Consider the following 24,124-nt stretch of genomic DNA (forward strand, 5'->3'; position numbering starts at 1 on the left):
AAGAAGTGCCTCTACCAGACCATTATTCAGGGAGGCAAGCTAAGATGGGTGAGTATTTAAATTTTCATGTTTTTGTAAGTCATTATTCACAACAAAGTCAGAAGGACCACTGCAAAGGATTGGGTGAGACCAGGAGAGCTATTAACAACTCCAAGACTTTGTGCAAAGTTCTGTATCAGCTACTCTCTTTTATTTTCCAATTAGCAATTAGCATTAAAACAATCCAGTCTGGACTAATGTCCATATAAAAAGCAGATCATTTCCTACTTCATGAGAAGTTTGGGGTGGGGAGTAAAAGGCAGGAAGCACCTAGAAATAGAGGAGGAGAGAAAGCAGGTTGGGGTTCTAGAAAATGCAAAAGGATGTATATGAAAATACTGGATCAGCCTGAGGAATGACCCAGGCGCATAGCAAGAACATCAAAACAGAACAACAATAACCACCTAAATCTTTTCACTATCTCACTGCAAATCTCATGGGGTAAAATCCAAACTCAGGGCCCTTTCCCTATAGAATTTTTTCTTTTATAGTGAATAATATTAAAAAATCCAGATAGAATGATTTTATACATTTTATCTATGCGTAATATGTAATGAGTTTATATGTTAAATATTTTACGCATATATAAAATACACAAATATCCACACAAAGTCTCCGCAAATACTCAGCCACTCTGGTGCATTATTAACCCCACTTTATAGATGAGGAAGATGAGCAACAGAATTTAATAAATCAATCAAGGTCACATAACAACCATGCAGCAGAAACTTAGACTAACCCAGGACAACTTCCACTACATTAAGTTCCCCCACATTCCTCTGCTGTTATCCAGAGCACTGATTGTATAGTGATCTCTGTCATTATAATAACCCTTCATTTCCACTCTCTCATATCTTTCCTGCCACATCCAAGAATTACTTCCTGAAACAACCTATTATCTGCCAACAGCCACAGAGCATTTATTTTCTGCTGTATATTGACTTTTATCAGAAAAAGTGAGAATCAGAATAAATAGGAAGAAATCGATTGTCAATGTTAAAATGGAAGCACTCAATTATATAAAAGATGACTTTCTTAGCTCAGATATTTGTGGATCAAGTAAAAGTAATAGTTCTTCAATCTAAAAAAAAAAAAAACAAGACCCAGAAAAATGCATGGGATCCAAAGAATTATTCAGTGCAGAGGCAATCCTAAGGCTTGCTTTTTTTTTAACCTCTGGTATAAATAGCTTATGAAAACTGAATTCTACTAATGAATATACAGAGCTAAAATTCACCACTGCCAATAAGAAATGAAGTAAAAATAATAATCATCTTACCTGCAGATGTATGTTTGAACTTTTCACTTTTCTTCTTCCTCCATTTCCAAGGCTTGAAAATTCTCCCTAGGTTGGCAAACTTACTTCTCCTCCGGATGGGTGGGGTGTGGGTGCCTGGGACGAGGGAGTCGGAACGCATCGCTGCCAGCCTCTCCACTTCCTCAGCTTGTTTTTCCCAAGAAAGATATGGAAATAGAGAGAGAGAACAGGAGACAAGGGGAAAAAGAATGTTAAAACGGGAGCCTCACAGATGGCCAACGTTTTCCATGGTTACAGATAACAGAAACCACATGACTCAAGTCCCATTTGCCTTTTGGAATGGGAGTCATACCAACATGTTCTAGAGGCTAGAGACAATCAGCCAAACCCGAGGGATGTGAACACCCCGAGCAAATGTGTCTGACCTTAGCTTAGATTTGGAAAGGAGGATGGGGAGGTGGAGGAGGAGGAACTGGACCCTCCTGACACATCAGACTCCCCCACAGCAGGAAAAGGGCATCCGAGAACTCAAATGACTATGTAACGATTGGTTCAGCAATTTCCCAACTATGACTTAGCAGATGTGATCACTGTATCACGAGCTGCTGAGAAGAGAGGAGAGAGAAAACATTTATCAACTGTCTCTTGCAATGCCAATGTCTCTAGCACCCACAAGTCTCTGTCCTCCCACCCAACTCTATCCACCCAACTCTACACTAGACTGTGTTGAGTGGCCCCACCTAAAAGTGACAATCACCCCTGTACTTCATTAGATTTTACAACTGCCTTCATTCCATTAGGTCTAAGTTCTTAGTGCTTTGCTGTAATAGTAATAACAACAATAAAAAGATATTTTTTAGAACTGAGAGCTTAGTGATTTCAGGGATCATTCAAATTCAAAATGCCTCGTGGACCCCTCTTCAAATTCCAGAACCACTCTGACTTTGTTTTATAACATGGAATAAAAAATTTTCACTATATTTACATACTCCAGTGGCTTAAGTATAATCTGACTTAACGTTTTAAGACAAGAGTAACCAGAGAAAAGAACCTCATTGACAAATACCAAGGAGTGATAAGGATTTGCCTTTCCAGAAAATTAACTTTATCTAGAGCAGTGATTGATCTCAAAACACACGATTGGGACAGTCCTTCAGAAATAACTCCTGAACTTTTGCTCAACCTTGTAGCAGGGGCATCTACCTGCTGTTGTGCAAAATGACCATCACTCAGGAGATCCAGTCATTCCACAAACACAGACAGAAGCTCCAACAGGTGCTAGGAAGTGTGCTAACGGTGACAGATCGTGGCAACATGACAGAGATTCTTGACAGCAAGAAAGCAAGTAAACAGATGGATTTAGATAGGCGGGAAGCAAAGCCATGTGACTTACTGATTGCATAGGTGTCCAGATGAAAGAAGGCAGAAAATTTCTCCTGCTCAGATTAAGGTTAGTGGGATGGAAGCTGGGAAATACTGAGTCAGAGTGAGGTTGAAGTTTGGAGGGAAAGTTTAGACACATAGTATTGTGGCCACACTTAGACCCCTGACTACATAGTTCAGTGCACTGGTGGCTCCTCTTATCAATCATAGTAAGTGACCACTTAATTATGTACCAGACACCGTCAACTCTTCTGTTCTTAACATGGTTAAGTACAGAATTTGGAAGAGACATAGGTAGAAGGTTTTGTGTGCAGCTCTGAGCCACAACAGGGATGATTAGGAAATGTTCAATGGTGACAAAGATGAGAACAGCTCACTGCAAGACCCTGAGGGCTGTCAATTTTGGCTAAGTTTTTAAAAAACCGAAGGAAGTGTTCTCCCCCATGGAAAAGCAGGAAAAGTACATCATTGGAAGGAGAACTCCCGAAGGATGACAAGGCTAAAAGTGAGGTGTTCTAGAAGTCACAAGAACCTCCTGAATGGTGCATGTGGGTGAGGCTGCCTGAGATGGCAGAGGCGGGCACAGAGAGAGGCCAGAGGAGTATGGAGCCAAACTGAGAAAGTTTTTGAAAGATTTTATTAGACCTCTAGGTTTTGTCTTATATGCACAGGATGAAGCAGATAAAGATACCCATCCCTAGAATGGAGGCAGGGTGGAGAACAGATGAACACATATGAAAAATAAGTAATCTGGGCTTGAATCAATATTAGAGTGGGTGGGGCAATTGCCTTGCCCGTGACCGACCTGAGTTCAATCCCTGGAATCTTATATGGTCTCCCAGTTATTGCCAGGAGTGATTCCTGAGTGCAGAGCCAGGATAAGCCCTGAGAATTTCTGGAAGTGCCTCCCCACCCCCTACCAAAAAATCATAAGCTATAAAGTATTGCTCTGGAAAGAAAAGAACAAAGACAACCTGCTAAAGGAGATTTTGTTGCCTCGGCAGAGGGCAGGTTCTGGTCCCCATGGGCCCGATTGAGACAATGTGCATTAGTCTCCTAGGAATAATATTTGGAGGAATAGGACCTGAGCTGCGGCATCAGCAGGAAGAGGAACAAGGAGCTCAGCGCCAGGGCTCGGAGGGGAGGGTGCGAGAGCAGGGCCCAAGCAGGGTAGTGACAGCAGAGACACAGATTGGGACTTGGAAAGTGACACAATCAGTCAATAGTCTTGGCAACTTTCTAGAAAACGTGAAGGAAGTCAATGAAATCAATATGAGCACACTTTTTGCCTTTTTTCTGTGAGGGTCTGATGGAGTTTAAAGACCTTATGAAGAAGCAAACTGAACGGCAGCTCACTGATGACTTGGGAGTGAGATAATGTGGTTTTACTCTGAAAGTTGTGAGGCAACAATATATTGTACGGTTGCAGGGCTACTGCGAAGATGCATGCAGTGGCCCAGAGCCGCCTCTGTTCTTCCCAGGCCTCCCCAGCAGACAGACAGACAGACAGACAGAGAGATAGGGACCACAGCCTGATGGTGAAAAATGGCCCGTTTAATGCAGAGCTGCTAGCATACTTATAGAAAATCTGAGGGGGGGTGAGGTAAGAACATAGGTGTGATTGATCATTTACATAGGTAAAACATCTGGAAATTCACATAGATCATTTACATAGAAAAATCTTAGGAAATTCTCTTTTTGGGGAGATTAATACCAGGAGACACTCTGTCTCCTAGGGATACCTGCACTGCTTTTACCTTTCACTCTAGTTGCATAAGTCATCAATACTTGTAGCTGTTTGGATAAACACAGTAAGAGACAAAGATCCCAACACTTAGTTCTCTGGGCTCTGAGAGCAAGCAAGGCTTTTAGCACTTAGCTCTCTGGACTCTGAGAGTAGGCAAGGCTTTTACCATAAATCTCAGACTAAGTCCTCAGGTCTGTTCCGTTTGTCCTTCCCCATGGGGGTTCTGTCTCTTATGGCATAACAGCTTGCATCATGCATTTATGCTTTCTAGACTGTCCTATCTCAATGACGGGGTAGATTTGCCACTCGCCCCAGGTCTATCCCAGTACCAAGGCAGGGCCTCCCTTTTGGGGTATTAGGAACTACAGCAACTGAAACCTCAATTAAGCTATTATAAATAAGTAATTATGCCCAGGAGTAGATATATTTCAGAGTCAATCAACTCCCAAATATTAAGAGCATAGCATTAATGTTCTTTCTGTGTTTAACCAGAGAACATTGCTCTCTAGTAAAATATAAAAAGCCAATAGGGGAAGTAGAAAAGCAGGTATCAATACACAGCACTTCAGGGGCTAGAGCAATAGTGCAGTGGGTAGGGCATTTGCCTTGTACATGGCTGATATGGGTTCAATTCCCAGCATCCCCGAGTACCACCAGAAGTAATTCCTGAGTGCATGAGCCAGGAATAACCTCTGTGCATTGCCGGGTATGACCCAAAAACCAAATAAATAAATAAATAAATAAACAAACAAACAACAGCACTTCAAATACAAAGCACAGAATTACCAGAAAGTTTTGGCTTATAAGTAATCAAGACTGACTTGGGGAATTGTGACGATGAGAGATAAAACACAAAGGAAAGGTTAAAGATAAACTTTAACTAAATTAAGGGCGCTAGCAAGAGCACGATAAGCTTCTCTGGGAGAAGGAAAAGGGGCAATTCACTGATGAAGCCTAAAAACACTTAGGGTTACTATCCAACAAGGGTCATGGTGAACTAGAGACAGACATAGAAAGACTGTACTCATTTGTGGAGTATAGAATAACATCACATGAAGCTGACACCCAAGGACAGTAGATACAAGGGCCAGGAGGAGTGCCCCATAGCTGGAAGCCTGCTTCATGAGCAGAGGGGAGAAGGCACATGGAATAGAGAAGGGATCACTAAGAAAATGATGACTGGAGGAATCAGTCGGGATGGGAGTTGTGTGCTGAAAGTAGACAATGGACCAAATATGATGACCTCTCAGTGTCTATGTTGCAAGCCATAATGCCCAAAAGTAGAGAGAGAGTATGGGGAATACTGTCTTCCATGGAGGCAGGGAGAAGGTGGGAAAAGGGGGTGAGTATACCAAGGATATTGGTGGTGGGGAATGTGCACTGGTGGAGGGATGGGTGTTTGATCATTGTGAGATTGTAACCTAAACATGAAAGCTTGTAACTGTCTCACGGTGATTCAATTTAAAAAAAACCAAAGTAATGGTGAACTATGTAGACAAGCAGCTGGGATGCAGGTCCCCAGAGAGTGAGAGGCAGAGGATTCTGGAGCGAGGTTAAGAAACAAGTGACAGCAAGCTCTGGGAGGAGAACAAGCGGAATTGAAGTACATGGATAAGCACTGGGCCAAGAAGGACATTACTCTGACTTTAAGAAAGTTCTTTAGTCTTTTTCATTCCTGTTTTGGCACCACAACCAGCAGTGCTCCGAGGCTCAGTTCTTGGGAGTTTCAGCTGGCAGTGCTCAAAGGACCATGTGTTGCCAGAGACTGAACCTAGGCCTCCTGCCTGAAAAGCACTCAGTCCGCGTGTTGGACTCTCTCTCAGGCCCCAAGTTTAAAAATATTGAACCGGCCAGAGAGATAGGACGTTGTGTAGGACACTTGCCTTGCAAGTGACCAATCTGGATTTGCTCTCCGGCACCCAAAACAAACCAAAGAAGCAAAAAAAAAAAAAGAAAGAAAGAAAGAAAGAAAGGAAGGAAGGAAGGAAGGAAGGAAGGAAGGAAGGAAGGAAGGAAGAAAAGAAAAGGAAAGAAAAGAAAAGAAAAGAAAAGAAAAGAAGAGAAAAGAAAAGAAAAGAAAAGAAAACTGAGTTCTCTGGTTCCCAGTGGGTCTATTCAAGGCAAGTACTCAGGAGTGGAATCCAGCAGTCGTGGGGGTAAAGAATGGTTGGAGGCTGGAGAGGGGACGAGAAAGATGAATGGGGGTTGAAATGAGATTGGGTTGCAGAGTAAATGGAAGCCAGCTCCTGGGAGGAGCAAGGAAGAAGCCCATGGAGCTAGAGAATGGCCTCAGGAGAAGCATGACCAGGGGTTTCCTCTGTGACATCAGCAGTGGACTCTTTTGTGTTCAGTCCTGGCAGGAGCCATATCAACAGTCACCATTACCATGGACGTTTAGATTCCAGAGTGGAAGCAGATTCAAAAACCTAATGATGAAATTCCTGCAAGGATCTCTTTTTATTTTTTCAAATTCAGCCTCCTTTCTCCCATTATTCCTTTATTTTAAATCACATTGTCGTTTTTTCAGATTTTTGAAGTTTCCAAGCCTCCCTTCCTGTCCCCAATATGCTGTCATCAAATGTATATGATTTCTGTTCCTAGATCACTCTTCTCAAAGATTGTTTCTCTGAAACTTTCCATCGCTTTCAACAAGAATAAGAAGAAATTCTAATCCCCGGATACTTGGCCTGTGTGAACTGTCTAGAACTGTGTTCCAGTTCCTTTTTAAACACACATTATAGCTGAAGTACCACCCCCCATCCCGAATCCAGACCACCCAAGAAGGGGTGCAATAGGGCTAGCTACCCCTGAAATGACATGTAAATGGCATGCTTTCTTGGGTATCTGTACGAACCCAGGAGAGTTTCTCTCTTTTCTTCAGATCTTCAAACCATTGATAACATACAAGGTAAGATTCATAAAGCATTCAAGTCACAGCTACCCTAAGTTCAATCAACCTAAAACATCTCCCGCTGAAGATGAAAGGGAGAGAAAGTATACTGAACCTCAATAATCAAGGTGTGAGCTATTAGGAAGTGAGGGTATCTGCTCTCAAACAGGAGTGCCTGAAAGAAGTAAGTGACCATAGGGCACTTTATTCTGTTCGTTCACACATCTTGAGAAGTATGGAAATCAGTATCACTGTTTGTCTTAAGGAAAATGTACCGCGAGGACCAAATAGATGCTTCCTAATCACCTCTTTTCTAAATGAATAAAAATTATTCTCCAATTATCATATTAAAATAATTATAAGAAATTATGAATGCCTGTGGTAAAACCTAGAGTGGCAAGGAGCTGACAAAGCATGAGAAAGGCGTAATTATAGCTCTGTGGTTAAATGAATCCTTAATAAGTGTATTATTAAATGCAGAAGGCTTAGCCCTTCCGTTGAGTTGATTAGTGAGCAGGCTGGATCACTTTAAGTTTAATTGATTTGTATTGCAATCACCCGCATGACTTTCCCCCACTTCATTTGATGAATGGGGCTCCGTCTCCCAGGACTCCTTTGCCACCAGACAGGAAAACTCGAAGGCTAATGAGTGAGGAAGACAATCAATTGGGAGATAGTTTGAAGAGGAAGAGAGGCAAAAAAGGGCTCAGAGCCAAGCAGTCTCCACCCACCCCTAGGCATGAGAGGCCCTGAGAGAGAAGAAGGGACAATTAGGGAGGAAAGGCACACCCCAGGAAACCTTCTTGGTGATGAATCTGTAAATTGTGCTGAAGGATTCGTAAATCTTGGCGATGAATTTGCTAACCCCATCACCTGGGATGGAGGGGCATGTCCGTGGAGGTGCCAAGGGGCCACTAAATAGTGTCAAAGCTTACTCAGATTCAGCTCAAAGTGGGAAAGTGGGCTGACCGAGTTCAGAGGGAGCACGGAGGTCTACACCACCTGATCTCAGGGTCTTTCCATCACCACCATGCAAGGAACTCCTTGCCAAGGAGATGGAGAATGTGGCTCTTCATCTTACCTTGACCTGCAGGGAAGGGAGTGTTATGAAAAGCAGAAAAAGAAATGTCTGATTGATGCAGGATGTGAATTACCAAGTACCCAAGTCAGCTCTGTCTGCCTGAAGCCCTCCCTGGAGTAGCTGCGTGTCCCCAGTGCAATTCTTCAGACAGTGGGGCTGAAAGTCAGGGGAACTTTGTCCTAACCATTACATTTCTCTGGGTGCTCAGATTTCAGGAACACCGCTGGGAATCTATTGCTCATGGTACAGTGTACCCCTGAGAAGTCGGAAAAGACGGGATCCAAGTGTTTGGAACATCCGATGTTTAGTGTTTTTCAAAAAAAGTTATGTGGTTCCTCCCCTCCCTCACCCCCATTGAAAATACACAGAGACATCATGACAGGGACCTAAAATTCTGGTGCAAATGGTTAGGGCAAGAGGGCAGTTGTCATTCTATAAGAAAGACATTCTATAAGAAAGTCATTCTATATATAGATCACACTCTTACAGATGCCAAATCTCTTCAAAGTGTTTCTGCCAATTAAGGATGAATATGTTTAAAATGAATAAATAGAGGCCAGAGAGATGGTACAATGGGCAGGGTAATTGCATTGCACATGGCTGACCCAGGTTTGATCCTCAGCAACCCAGAGGTTCTTCCAAGACCCACCAGGAGTGATCCCTGAATGCAGAGCCAAAAGTAAGTCCTGAGCATGGCCATGTGAATAAATGAACAAATAAAGGAGCAGCTCATTTTTACTTTGAAAGTCAGGAGCTTCATTCCACAAGTTGAGTCATGTGATGAAGATGGGGTATGAGTGACAGGGGGAGGACTGGGAATGCACTTCTACCATATTACGGACCTGAAAGTCCCCAAGACTGAAAACTTACTCTAACTGCAAGAGAAGCCCAAAGCACATTGCTCCCTGTCCTTCCTGAGAGAATAAAGGACACAGACAAGCGATAGCTCTGTCCCCTGAGAGGTTGCCTCCCTGAGAGAACACCCACAAGCCTAGAGGGACCCGCTGGGAAATGAACCCACAGTGCCATGTTATTCACAGAGCAGTGAGAGGGCTGAGTGCCAAGAGCGGAAACATAGTGCATTGCCATCAACACCGTCCAGCTCGGCGGACCTGAGGTCCTCACTCCCCATCCTGCTATCCTTGCTTTGACCTTTACCACCCTTATCCAATCTTCCACCTTCTGTGCCATACACTCTCCTCCTACATTCCTTACTGCCCATCAAGGATTGAGTCCCCACTGTGTGTTAGAACTATGAATAAACATTGCTGGCCTGGCATAATGTAAATGAGAATTCAGCTATACACAACGCACGACCATCTTCATCTAGATCGTGTGTGTGTGGAGGGGGCGTATCTTCTTTCCCTGGGAACCACCAGGGAATATATCAATTCTGTACCACTATCTCTCTAGAGAGGCAGAAACAGCTTCTCAACTTCAGCAGGGGTAATAACAAGGGAGTCAGTGGATATGATTTGGTGGGCTGGGAGATGCTGGGAGAATAGAGTCTGGATTGCATACACATGATTCTAGCCTTCTCAGCATCTTTGCTTAAGCACATGACCAACTTGCTTCCTTCTTTCTGGTTTTAGATATTTCTTCCTAGCAAGAAGCTGTCCTATCTACTGCCGGGACCATGACCTAAAAGATGCTGCCATGGGTTTGCTGCTGCCTCTGCTCTTACTAGAACAGCCAAGACCTCCCCTCCATGGCACCTTCCAAAGCTACACATGCAGCAGGGGAGGGGCTTCCACTGATTTCCCGGAACCAAAGCGGATCTGTCTCATCTGTGTTTCTGTGAATCTGCTCTTAAAGCAGTATTTTATGCACAAGAGAAGCCCGAGAAGACCCCAAAATCCTGTGCCCCTATGGTGTGCAGATTTTTTTTAATTATTTATTTTTAAATTAGTGAATCCCCATGAGGGTACATTTACAGATTTACACATGTTAGTGCTTGTGTTTCCCTCATACAATGTTCGAGCACCCATTCCTCCACCAGTGTCCATTCTCCACCACCAATGAACCCAGTATCCCTCCCACCTCACCTCCCAATCCCATCGCCCCTCCCTGCCCCACCCTGTCTCTGTGGCAGGGCATTCCCTTTTGTTCTCTCTCTCCTTTTGGGTGTTGTAGTTCGCAATAGGGGTATTGAGCGGCCATCCTGTTCAATCTATAGTCTACTTTCAGCACGCATCTCCCTTCCCAAGCGGGTCCTCTAACCACATTTTACTTGGTGTTCCCTTCTCTATCTGAACGGCCTTTTCCCCCAGCATGTGAGACCAGCTTCCAAGCCATGGAGTCAACCTCCTGGTACTTATTTCTACTATTCTTGAGTGTTAGTCTCCTATTTTGTTATTTTATATTCCACAGATGAGTGCAATCTTTCTATGTCTGTCTCTCTCTTCCTGATTCATTTCACTTAGCATGATACTTTCCATGTTGACCCACTTATATGCAAAGTTCATGACTTCATCTTTTCTAACAGCTGCATAGTATTCCATTGTGTAGATGTACCAAAGTTTCTTTAACCAGTCATCTGTTCTCGGGCACTCCGTTTTTTTTTCCCAGATTCTGGCTACTGTAAACAGTGCTGTGATGAATGTATAAGTGCACATGTCATTTCGACTACTTTTTTGCTTCTCTGGGATATATTCCCAGAAGTGGTATTTCTCGGTCAAATGGAAGCTCAATTTCTAATTTTTTGAGCAGCATCCATATTGTTTTCCAAAAGGGCCGAACCAGTTGGCATTCCTACCAGCGGTGTAGAAGGGTCCCTTTCTCCACACATCCTCTCCAACAGCGGTTGTTTTTGTTCTTTGGGATGTGTGCATGGTGCGCTGATTTTTATAGGACATGGCACTATGATGTTGGAACTGTTGGCCACATGGCAGAGAGAAGCTGCATGACCAATATCATCTACATAGCCTGGAAAATTGTAAAAAGGGTTTGACACAAGTGGGAGACCCTAGCATATCACCAATCTTTGATGGTGATGAAGATGATGGGATAATAAAAATAGTAACAAAAGGCACCATCATTTTAGTTGCCTTGTGCCAGTCACTGACCTAAAACACTTCAAACTCATAAAACCCTGACATCATTCTCATGCGAGAGGTTACTGTTTTGGTCATATAACACTTGGGGAAACTGAGGAAGAGCTCATGAATAGGAAGATGGGGTTCTCAGAAAAGAAACAAAACCACTTTCTATTGAAAGAACGCTTTCCTGCCCATGACAGTCTGACTCTTCAAATCTTGGGCGTTCGCCTTTCATGTGGCCGACCCATGTTCGATTCCCTCGCCCCTCTCGGAGAGCCTGGCAAGCTACCCGTGCATATTGGATATGCCAAAGACAGTACCAATAAGTCTCTCAATGAGAGACGTTACTGGTTCTCGCTAGAACAAATCGATGAGCAATGGGATGACAGTGACAGTGACAGTGATGTTCTAAAAACTAGCTTCTGTGGGGGTGTCACAACTGAATGAAGGGGTTGCCCCCAAAGTGGCAATAACAAAATGGTTTTTCACATGCAACAACCAAAGATAAATTCAAGATCAACTGTGACACAAATCCAAGGAGTTTCTGGAAACTCTCACTTGTATGGTATATTTGGAAAAGGGGTCACAAATAGTAAAAGTTTTAAAAAGCTCTGCTCTAAAGTAATCTGTGGGCCCCAGGAATAAGGGGGGAAATTTGTTTATTTTAAAAAGGTTACAAGGGGCTGGAGCGATATCACAGAGGGTGGGGTGTTTACCTTGCACTCGGTCGACCTGGGTTCGATTCCCAGCATCCCATATGATTCTCCGAGCACCGCCAGGAGTAATTCCTGAGTGCATGAGCCAGGAGTAACCCCTGTTCATCACCGGGTGTGACCAAAAAAGCCAAACAACAACAAAAAGACTACAAAATGGAGGCTCAATCTCTCCAGATCCTGTTCTAGTGAAAGAGACTATCTACCCTCTCCTAGAATGAACTAAAATCTTGTATAGGGGTGGCCTGGAAGGAACCCACACTTGGTCACTAGGGCAAGAGGAGCCTGCAGAACATTCTTCATCACACACCTATGCCACTAGCCACAAGTACAAAGTCGGAGGGTGCCCTTTCAGGTGACCTGGAATAGGGTCAGAAAATGCTGTTCTCCACGTCTGGTGGAAACAGTGTCAGCTCTGAAACCAGGAGGTGTCATGCAGGTGCAGGCCCAGAACCTACAGTCCAGTTGTTGCTTGTTGCTGTCTAGCCTCCCAGTCCGTCCCGGGAGCTTCCTGAATTTCCTCGGGAGCGTCACCTCCTCCACTTCCGGTCCAGGCAGCGCAGAGAGGGAGGATCTCACCCAGGCATGGCAGGGGCATGGTTCCCACTGCTGGCCACCTGAGCATGGCATTCTCGCCCCCGCCCCACCATCCCCACCACAAACTCACTCAGGGAGTGCAAATGTGCTTGGCTAGGCTGCAAGACGCCACTCCGGATTCTCAGGGGCACCTGCCAGGCTTGCCCGCAACCAAACGGCCAGATTAGACATTGTAGAAGAGGCTCTGTTGAAGCCTGATTCAAACCAGAGCCACACATTTAAAAACCTCTCAGGCTTGGGGCTGGAGCGATAGTACAGAAGGTAGGGCGTTTGCCTTGCACACGGCCAACCCGGGTTCGATTCCCAGCATCCCATAGGGTCCCCCGAGCACCGCCAGGAGTAATTCCTGAGTGCAGAGTCAGGAGTGACCCCTGTGCATTGCCGGGTGTGACCCAAAAAGCAAAAAAAAAAAACAAAACTACAACCCTCTCAGGCTTGATTAATATTAAAATAATCTCTAGGTCACAATGGAAATTCATATTTTGAGAGGAAACAATTCTATTATGTCAAACACTTCGCAGTTTCTAAGCATAGTGCTGAGAGAATTTATATTTATAGACCATAGGCAATCAATGAGCAAAGAGCATCACCAACAGACAAGATAGGTGGGAAAAAGGTCTAATTTAAATTCAAATTAATGCAGGTTTGTGTTGTTCTATTTATTGTAAGAACAGATGTTATCAACAAAGTTGCTTTTGATATATTTCATATAAATTCCCTCCCAGGATTCTAGCCTTCAACCACTAAGGCATGTAATGACTAAAGAAACTTAAGAAAACATCCTATTCTTTAATCCATAGAATATATTTGTGTCCAGAAAGGAACTGTTCATGTAAGTTGTAAATGAACTCCCAAGTCTTGTGTTACTCCAAGCAACAATTTTCACATAATTTAGGTTCTCTGTTCATCACAAAAACCTTAGACCCTAGGGTCTAACATTCTTCTTACAGAGAATAAATAATGCCTTTCACAGACTCAAATCAAACCCGAACAAACCCAGGCTATTCCTGCAGGGGTCAGTCATCTCTTTCTATAAAGCCACAATATAAACACCAGCTCTCTGGGCCATACAGCTCTGTCACAAACACTCCACCTGTCTATAGTACGAAAGCCACCATAGGACAAATGTACACAAAGGGGACTCTCCTCCTTTCCACCCAGCTACCTCATAGCTTGACTAAAGAGGATGAGCTCTTGTATAGAAAGCCATAGCAAACTTTGATAGCCCCCCCACACCTAGAAGTCCTTACTCACTGGGAATCCCTTTATGAGGTCTGACATCTAGGCAGGGCTATTTGTTTCCAACTACTTTTAGACCTAAGAACTCATGAGAAGTCCAGCAAGTTCTCAGGTGGTAGGGAGTCAAATCTGATTGCTCTCCAATTATGATTAACATACAATTTTTTTTCTTTTTGGGTCACACCTGGCGATGCGTAGGGGTTACTCCTGGCTCTGCACTCAGGAATTACTCCTGGCGGTGCTCAGGGGACCATATGGGATGCTGGGAATCGAACCCAGGTCAGTCTCATGCAAGGCAAATGCCCTGCCTGCTGTGCTATCGCTCTAGCCCCCAACATACATTTTTTTTTTGTCTGAAAAAAAAAAACACCCCGTATCACAATTTAGTCCTTGAAGGCAATAAGAAGGTCTGCATTAAGTTTTCTGAATTTTCTTGGCTTTGCTGTTTCCCAAAATTAATCATAAATATTATTGAGTTCTGTTTCCTTATAGACACCACTTCAGTGTCCGAATTGACCAGTGTTCTATGCAAAATAACCAAGTGAAAAATAAAATTCTGTCACCTCTTATGATGGCTAGAAAGGGAACCTATAGAACCTGTGGGACCTAATGACTTGCCCCCACTCCCAGGTCTGCTGGGAATAGAGGATTTCTTAGATAGAGTGGGTCTTACCCACTCACACCTAAAATATAAGAAGGTGCAAGCACAAAGACCCGGCTGTACAGCTCTGACTCACACCTTTCCTCACTGACTCAAATCTTCCCATTACAACTGTCAAGATCAGTACATTCTTTGCCATGTTCTCTCCCCTGGCCACAAGCTCATTCCAAAATCTCCTAAGGGACATCCAGTTATCTACTGAATGAAGAGTACAATGAAGCCTCAGGAGAACTGACATTCCAAAAAATGCATATCATTTCTTAAGTCTGACTCAAAACTCCTTTGAAGCTCAGATGGATCATTTGCTTCCTCTAATGGCTTTATATAGTTTTGTCATTTACCTATTAGTTCTGAGACCAATTTCTCGGTGCTGGTTTTCATGTGTGTAGTGATTGAGGGAAATCTAAATAAGACTCTTGGAATAAATATTTGAGCAGTAGTGTTGGTCCCTACTAAAACATCCATATCTTCTTTCCCTTGTCCATGTTTACAATGACTGTCACCAGCTCTGTAGGGACAGGGCTGCTTTGACCATAATGATTCAAAGGGAAGGACTCTGTTTTTAGATCTTTTTGGAGTTTCCTGATGGATTCTTCATTTTCCTTAGTTCAGAACACAGATATTAAGTTGCATTACTCTTTCCCCTTCCCCCCATTGGTAACTATTTTATTCTTTTTGTCTTGTCAATGATTCATTTCTTGGGGGAACACATTATTCCTGTAGACAAAAGATATTCAATTTCCGAAGAGGTTTTAGCAGGGAAAGCTGTCGGTTAATTTTTCACCATAATAAGTTCTGAAGTTTTGCTGATTGTTGTTCATCTAAAAACTATTTGCTATTTTTTCTACTGACTGAATATGAACTCTCAATATCAAGGGGTGTTTTGGGGACATGTGTGTGTGGGGGGGCATGGGAACCTGACACAACTGGTGGTACTCAGACCATGTGATATCTTCAGCCACATGAAGACAAGCACCTTAGCTCCTGTACTATCTCTCCAGCCCTCAACACTAGATTTAAGTTCCAATCAGCACTTAGCAATGGTACTGTGAGTATAAGTGAGCCTCTCGGGAACTACATTCCCTTTTTGCTTTTGGTTTTTGAGCCACACCTGGTGGTGTTTAAGGGGGATCATTTGGTGCCAGGGATCAAACCTGAGGTTCTCACATGCAAAACATGTGCTCCAATCCTTGAGCTATCTCTGGCCCCAGAATTGCGTTTTCTATTTTTTTTTAGAAAATGGAAATAAGAACATCTGACTCTTTGACTGTAGTCATCCTATAAATACATAAAAACGCTAGCTAATAACTAGCACTTAAGTGTGTGCTCAATAAATATTGTCTGACTACAAATCTAGGGCGTTGGTTAATTTTTGTCTTTTGCTCTCTGAATTTGTTCTGGATTGTACCAGAAACCCATCTGAAGGTTAAGAAGGGGAGGATACTGGGTCTCAGCTTGGCATGAGAAGTTCAGTTGATGATTATCAGAGAATCAGGAAAGCTAACTTGCCAGGGTCAATTGGGAAAATGGCCCAAGTCGCTGAATTTGAATAACTATTTTGAATGTTGGCTTTTGCTCTATCATCCTATTCCCTCATTTTACCTGCAATAACATATCATAATTATAAAGCATCATTTGAGTTTTTCTTTGAGGTGACATAATGGAGCTTAATGTAAATTATCTTTCATTGTTCTAGGCTCTTTTCTCTTTCCAAATTTTCCAGGCATTAAATGAGAAGGCATTAGGCCAAGGAAAGTGGAAAGGGAATGTCACAGGAATAGGCTGAGTTCAGGTCTCTGCTCAAATCTGTTCCACCAGGGGCTGGAGAGAGCACAGGGGGAAAGGCTCTTGGCCAACTTGTATTTAATTCAGGCATCTCACATGGCCCTCCAAGCACCACCAGGAGCAATTCCTGAATACAGAGCTTGGGAGTAAGCTCTGGGCATTACCAGGTGTGGCACAAAAGCAAAACCAAAACTATCTGTGCCATCGCTTCCGGGACACACCAAGGCCCCTGAATATAGGAGAGATATGCTTCACCCAGCAAACATTTGTTGCACATCTATTTGTTTTTAACTCAAGTGAGGGGAGAAGGGACTTGAGAAAGAAAAGAAGTTCTCACTTTCAAAAAATCTTAAAATGAAAAGTCCCCCACACACACAAAACACATATTCCATTTTCAGAGAACTCTGTAATTGCTACAAAATATAAAGCACATATATAAAGAAAAAGAATAGGACATCTCTTCACTCTGTGAGAGAAAACAATCTTTAAAGGTCATTTAATAATAAAAAAAATCATCAAATGCTTCTGGAGCCAAACTTAAAATTTAGAAGAACAGCAATATACATGGACACTCCCTGGCTACCCTCAATTTATTTTATCAGGGACAAGACAAGCAGTCACATTTCTCAAGTGCCCAGCTATCTTTGCATTCAATTTCTTAATGGCTGCAGTGAAAAGTTTCCAAATGACAAAGCATCTCCTTCAGAGAAGTCACCATGGCAGATCTTGGTTTGGAATCTTGCTATGTCACAAGAGAGTCAGAATGGTGAGAACCTGGTGGATTATGGACAAAAAATTACTGCCCTACAGATCAATCTCCCACGTGATCTAAGCATTTTTTTTGTTTGGTTTGAACAGGGCCTGGATTCAGCAGACACAAGACACTATTGATAGGATGTTTGACTACAGTTAATCAAATACCAACTTGGATATGCCAAAATTGATTCTGAAAGCAAAGGAAGGCGTTGTGACTGAAACTCAAGATTTGTAGGAAAATATTCTCTCTCTTTCATGCACATTTCCTGATTGGAATCTGCAAATCAGTGGACATTTTAAATTTTTTTCCAGAGTGTTATCTTTCAAAATAGAAATACCTACTCTGCAAGACGAACTAATGGTAATTCTCACTGTGACGATTTCTATAGCTATATCACTTATCAAGGACTTGCCTGTTTATTCCATAATTTGATTCCCACAACAAACCAACGAGAGGTAAGTGAATATTTGAAGCACTATTTTACACAAGAGAAAATTGATAGTGGCAGAGATGGTTGATTCCTTGCCAACAGCCATTCTTCCCTTCCTCTTTAATGAAAGCTTCCTGATTTCTTGCCCAGATGGAAGATTGTTTCCTACTCTAGACGTTGCTGCATTGTCAAGCTTTGGCCACTGAACCATAAACTGGAATTTTGTCTGCTTAAGGGGATGGGAGGGACTATTTCAGCCTTTCTTTTCATCATTGTTCTAAAGCAGAGGATTTGGGAAGAACTTTGGAGTCATTAAGAGGACAAGGGCCACCTTCTAGTTGTGATGGAAGTGAATGAGGTGGTACTTGGTCTTTAGGATCTTGGTGATGCCATTATAGCACTTTTGAGTCCTCAATTTCTGTGTTATTTTAGAGCAATAAATCTGTCTTTTAAAAATTATTAAGTCTCTGGGTGCTTACACTGCCCCCAGTGCCGTGTAATCCCATCCACGGCTAGCATCCAGAGACTTAAAAGCAAGCTCCCAGAAGAGAGGGATGCAGAGAGTCTCTTGCCCGAGTGCCTGGCTGTCTTCCCCGGGGACCCTCGGAGGGATGGGCTCCAGCTTTCCTCCCTGCCCCGAGCAGAGCTCCCGGGGACCGAAGACCTCTGGAACCTAGCCACAGCCATGCTCAAGGCCCCTCTCCACACGTTCGGATGAGCCTCATGCATGAAGGTATCGGCAGAGGAACCCAGGTGTGGGACCCAGGGCTGAGATCTCCAAGGCTGCTCGGATCCGGACTGGGCCTGCTCCTCTGAGATTGCCCATTTCCCAGTACTAGGCAGTCACACCCAGGGACTGCCCCCAGCACCATGTAATTCCATCCATGGCCAGTATCCAGAGACTAAAAGCAAGCTCCTGGAAGGTATCTTATAGCCTACTTCTCCTCTGGGGAACCTGGCAAACTACCAGGAGTTTCCTGTCCACATGGGAGAGCCTCGCAAGGTCCCCATGGTGTATTAATATGCCAAAACCAGTAACAAGCTGGGTCTCATTCTCCTGACCCTGAAAGAGCCTCCAATGCGGCATCATTGGGAGTACGAGTAAAGAGAGGCTTCTAAAATCTCAGGGCTAGGACGTATGGAGACAGTACTGAGACTGCTCAAGAAATTGACAATCAATGGGATGATGAAAAATTATTGCTATTTTGAGTCACTTTTTGCAGCCTAATGTAAATAAGTGACTCATCTGACTTTATACAAACTGTAGTTTGTGAACAGTAGAACATCAATAATAACATATACATCCATATTCTTTACGCGGCGGACCCATGTTCGATTCCTCCGCCCCTCTTGGAGATCTCTGCAAGCTACTGAGAGTATGGAGCCCACATGGCAGAGCCTGGCAAGCTACCCGTGTGTACTGAATACGCCAAAAACAGTAACAATAAGTCTCTCAATGAGAGATGTTACTGGTGCCCGCTCGAACAAATCAATGAGCAACAGGATGACAGTGACATCCATATTCTATACACTCTAGCAGAATTTGAGCGCCTTTTATATCTGTTTCCTAGTTTGTAGAATAGCCAAAAATCCTTTAGTGCTTTTAATTTTAGCACTGTAGTGTTCTTTTTTAAAGGTGGATGATGAAGAGATAACACAAGGAACAATGCATTTACTTGCCTTGTATACAGTTTGATCCCCAGCACTACATATGGTTCCCCGAGCACCACCAAGAGTGATCCCTCAGTAAAGAGCCAGGAGTAAACACTGAGTAAAGAGCCAGGAGTAAACTCTGAGTACAGCTGAGTGTGACTCAAAAACCCAAACAAAAGTCAACCTAGAGGAGATTGTCTCCCATCTCCCTATCCTTTCTCTTTCACAGTATCTCAAGTTTTCTTTTATTTATTTATTTATTTATTTATTTATTTATTTATTTATTTATTATTTTTTAAATTTTTAATTGAGTCACCATGTGGAAAGTTACAAAGTTTTCAGGTTTAAATCTCAGTTATACAATGCTCGAATACCCATCCCTTCACCAGTGCTCATATTCCACCACCAAGAATCCCAGTATAGCTCCACCCCGCCCCCTCACACCCCTAACCCCCCCACGCCCCTAGCCCCCCCCCCGCCTGTGTAACTAATAAATTTCACTTTACTTTCACTTTGATTGCATACAATATTTCAACAAAACTCACTATTATTGTTTGGAAAGTCTCTCCCCTAAAGTCAGACCTGCTGAAAAGGAAGCATTAGATTTCATTTAAGTGAAATCTCCTGGGGCTCAGATGTGCACAGACAATTTTATTTACTCTTATGACTTTAAATAAAACAGTAAGATGAATATTTCTAAATTTAGACATCTGACCTAAAAGCCTCTTCTGAGTCCTATGAATTGTGTAGTTCTGACCAAGGTACTTACCCTCTTTAGGTCTTGTTTATACACTTACAAATAGAGAAAGCAGCAGCATCTACCTTATTGAGTTACAAAAATTCAAATATTCATACAAATAAAGATTTAAAATTATATCTGATAGGTGCCACTACTATGATGATTTTTCATTTCCAAAAATTTCCCAAGGATCTCACAGTCACTTCACTGAAAGTGAATGGTTTTTGTTTTTCATCTGTTGGTTCTTTAGTAACATCAATGCCAGGGATCTGAATGCTCAGAGAGAAATCCATGAGTAATCCTCATTATGACCCTCACCAATCTACTCCAACACCCAGCCTGAATTTTGCTCCACGGCCTCCTCAGGTAGACCAGATGTCTGCGTCACTAGTTTCTATTCTTGTTCTTGCTACTCTCCCCAAGTACTTTACATAGCAGCTTGGGAATCTGTCATGCACATGAACTGAAGTGTGCTGCTGTTCTGTTCTAACACCCACCCCACCCCCAATGCACTTGGGCTAAGGTCTCAGAGTCTAAGGTCCAGAGGAGCAGAGTCTGCCCATTCCACTGACTTGAATCCTGCTCCTCTACGTTTTCCCTCAGACATAACATAAATATTGTTTCACCTTGAAACCTTTCACACTTGCCATTCCTTCTGCCTAGATGGCTCTTTGTGTCACCACTTCTGCCAGTTTCTTCTGTTACGGAGAATATCATACCCCTTGTCATTTTCCTTCCTAATAGAACCTAGATCATGCCCAGCTATTTTTCCCTTTTCTAAAAGACCTTCTGGTCAGCGTCTGAGACTGCTCCACCCCAGCAACTGTGGGCAAATCTATGGTCAGTGACTGGTTCAAGGGTGGGTATTTCAGATCTAGCCACTGAGATCCATGAGGGATGCTGGCTCATAGCTGCTGCCTTGTTCTTACAGACACCATGAGATACTCCCATTTCCACTTCTGGTTACTGGCCTGCCAGGATGTGAAGCCTGAAATATTGCCTTCATCTTGCAACTGACCTGAGAATAAAGGTCAGAGCAGAGAATCAGAGGATAGTGAAACTAGGCCTGGAAACTGCTAAATCATGAATTGACTACAGCAGTCAATAAATTTCCTTATTGTTTAAGACCAAGAAGCAAAGGATTCTACTGTCACCCAAAACACCCTAAATGATATGCCCTGAATAGACATGGAAGTCAAATGTGTCACTAGTCAAACACAGAAAATGATCAATGAATATATTTTTAATGAGTGAATAAATGTTATCCAAAAAGGAGAGAATGGCCTCTGGTTCAGGGGGAAATAATACTTCTTATCTTATAAAGTTAGGACAAGCAACTGTAGTTATGATTTATTCTTTATTTACTTATTAGAACTATGACTGGAGGTGGGACTAGAGACAGGAGAGAGGGTAAGACCTTAAGCCATAAGTAAGAAATGACGCAAAGGATTTTATCACATGCAAAAGAAAGTATGATTTTCATATTTCTCAAAAGAATTATTTTGTTTTGATTGTGTTTGCCCAAATCATTAAACTGAAGTTTTTGCTTCAATTTAATGAGTAGTTTTTTTTTTTTTTGAGTCGCACTCAGTGATACTCAGGGGTTACTCCTTGCTGTACACTCAGCAATTACATCTGATGGTGCTTAGGGAATCATATTGGGTGTCAGGAATTGAACCTGGTAGGCCATATACAAGGCAAGCATCCTACCTGCCATGCCATCACTCTGGCCCTGACGATGAGTGACTTTTAACAAAAGTTGTCTCTATACTGAAAGAGACCTGCTACCTGGGTTAAGTCTGATACCATATTGAAGACAGCATCACAAACTAAATTCCATTTGAATATTGGGAGGTGGGTGTTGAGCCACACCCATCTATACTCGGGACCTACTACTATTATACTCAGGGCCTACTCTGCACTCAGGTATCACTCCTTGCAGTGATCAGCTGGGTCAGCCATGTTGAAGGCAAGCACCCAATCCACTCTACTATCTCTCAAGACCCCCTTATTTGAATTTTAGTAGCATAAAGGGATTAACCAAAATGAAGTAACCAAGTAAAAGCAGTAACCAAAATTATCAACATCAATCAATTTGATAATACATGAACACTAAAATTGATGATAGATCTAATTAGTTACAGGGAAAAATGCCATGGTTTCAAAGTCAATGCGTAACAGATTTTCAACTATGTATCACAAAATTCTATTCTCTAAAAGCAAAGTTTACTTATGTATATACTTACCTATGCATAACAATCTAGAAGCTCATCTAGAGCTCTAGGTAGTGGGTCCACTGGGTTCCTAAAGTCATAGTTGACATTACATTGCACTGTGACTTTATTTCCTAATCTTGGCAGATTAAATCCCATTCCTACACTGTACAAACCATCTACCAAACCTCAATATCTACTTTAGCATACAAAAAGAAGAGAACATATCTCCTAAACTTTTGTGAAGAATAAATAATGTGTGAAGCATCTAACAGTATTTAGCATATTTGCTATTATGATAAAAGTAGTCATTTGAATATTGCATTTGTATTTAAACCTCACAAAAATCTATAAGTGGCACTTAATGTAGCTGTGTTGACCTTGTAAGTTATAAGTGTTTAAATTAATTACTGATACCCATGATACTGCTCTTTCCAATGGTTGCTCTTAGGATGTATGTGATGCAGCATTTAAAATGTGGTTTTAGATTGAATAGGCATGAGCCTTATGACCTAAGGCAAATTTCTTTATTTTAAAACTGATATACTAATATCTCTTTTATAATTTTGTGGTTTTACAGGAATATTATGGTCCCATGCTTAATAGAGTCTGGCCATAGTTAAAATATCACAAAAATTATTTTTAAATATAATAAATATCACCTTTACATTACACTAGTTACATCTGTTATGGTGTGGATCTCTACCATTTAAAGATAGATTTGTAGGGAATCTTTAAGCAAAACTAAAAGCTGACTAAAACAAAAAACCACAACATTTCTGCAATATTTCTATTTTGAAAAGAGATAAACAAATATCTAAAAATTAGAATGAGGAAACGAGGAAGCCCTTTATAAGAGGACAGTATATAATAAAAGAAGTTCAAATTTCATTTTATGTTAAATTCAACTTTATACTTTAAGATTTAATTTACATGAAAATGGTACTCTAATGTATAATGGATGTATAGTACTTATAAACTAATAAAAACAATAGAATCCATTAGATGACCTAAGAATACATAGCTACGATTAAGTTTATCTTGGGGAAAAATTATTTGGGTTTTAATCTTACAGCTAAATTGACTATGATGGCAAAGAGTAATTCGAATATAGCCATAATGCTATCTTGCAATGCCCAAGGTAAACACTTTATGAATACTTTGAAAGCTTTAGGGGGCATGTATTTAAATAGAAATTGCCTCCAATCTGATGCTGATCCAGTACACAGAAAAGACACTGGGAAGTCAATATTTTCATAGATTTTTCTGGCAAAACTTGATATTTGTCGAAGTATCCTTTGAGAGACATTGTGGGTAATTTCTTGATTTATTTCCTAGCTTTTTGTTACCCAGAGAAGTAAAACTTTTCCATTTTATAGGGCTTAAATGTAAATATAATAGTTCCCTTTAAAGCTTGTTTAAAAATTAGATGCTATTACAGAACTAGAGAGTTTGGAGAGTGATTTAACTCAAGAGAACATGATAGATAAAAGGAAACCTGACGAGCAATTGGAGAAGAAATGGTCATAAAAATTTGCCTGGCAAGTCTTCTCTTTAACCACAAATACTCAACTACAGCAGACAAGCCAATAATGGGACTTAAAAGGATTTTCTGAGGAATTCAGTCATATCTGGGTGCATGTGGCAGAGCTGGGGAGAGGGGCAGGTGGGACGGCAGTATTTAAGCCTTTCTCAGCTCACTAACAAAAAACAACTGAGCTGCTAATAGAATGTGAGGAAAAGTGGTCTGGAGGGGAAAATTATCTGCAGTGCTATAGCAAAAATTGTTTTCAAAAGTATGCCTTTTATGAATTCAACAAACATTTCCGGGCACCTGCTCTGCATGCAACTTTTTAAATAAGATAAAGACTAGTCTCAACCCTTTAGAAGTACAAGGGCAT

The 24,124-nt window shown here is 42.0% G+C and overlaps 1 protein-coding gene across 9 annotated transcripts in view; it reads right to left on the reverse strand.

Moving 5' to 3' along the window:
- The window catches only part of PHACTR1 (phosphatase and actin regulator 1), a 558,044-nt gene that overhangs the window by 205,698 nt on the left and 328,222 nt on the right, over positions 1-24,124 (reverse strand). For all 9 annotated transcript variants that reach the window (XM_055125116.1, XM_055125112.1, XM_004619967.2 and 6 more), the window contains one exon: positions 1,319-1,483. In XM_055125116.1, the coding sequence (XP_054981091.1) occupies positions 1,319-1,483 (165 nt within the window). The remainder of the gene's footprint in view (positions 1-1,318; positions 1,484-24,124) is intronic.

This window comes from Sorex araneus, chromosome 2, assembly GCF_027595985.1.
Source record: "Sorex araneus isolate mSorAra2 chromosome 2, mSorAra2.pri, whole genome shotgun sequence".
NCBI lineage: Eukaryota > Metazoa > Chordata > Mammalia > Eulipotyphla > Soricidae > Sorex > Sorex araneus.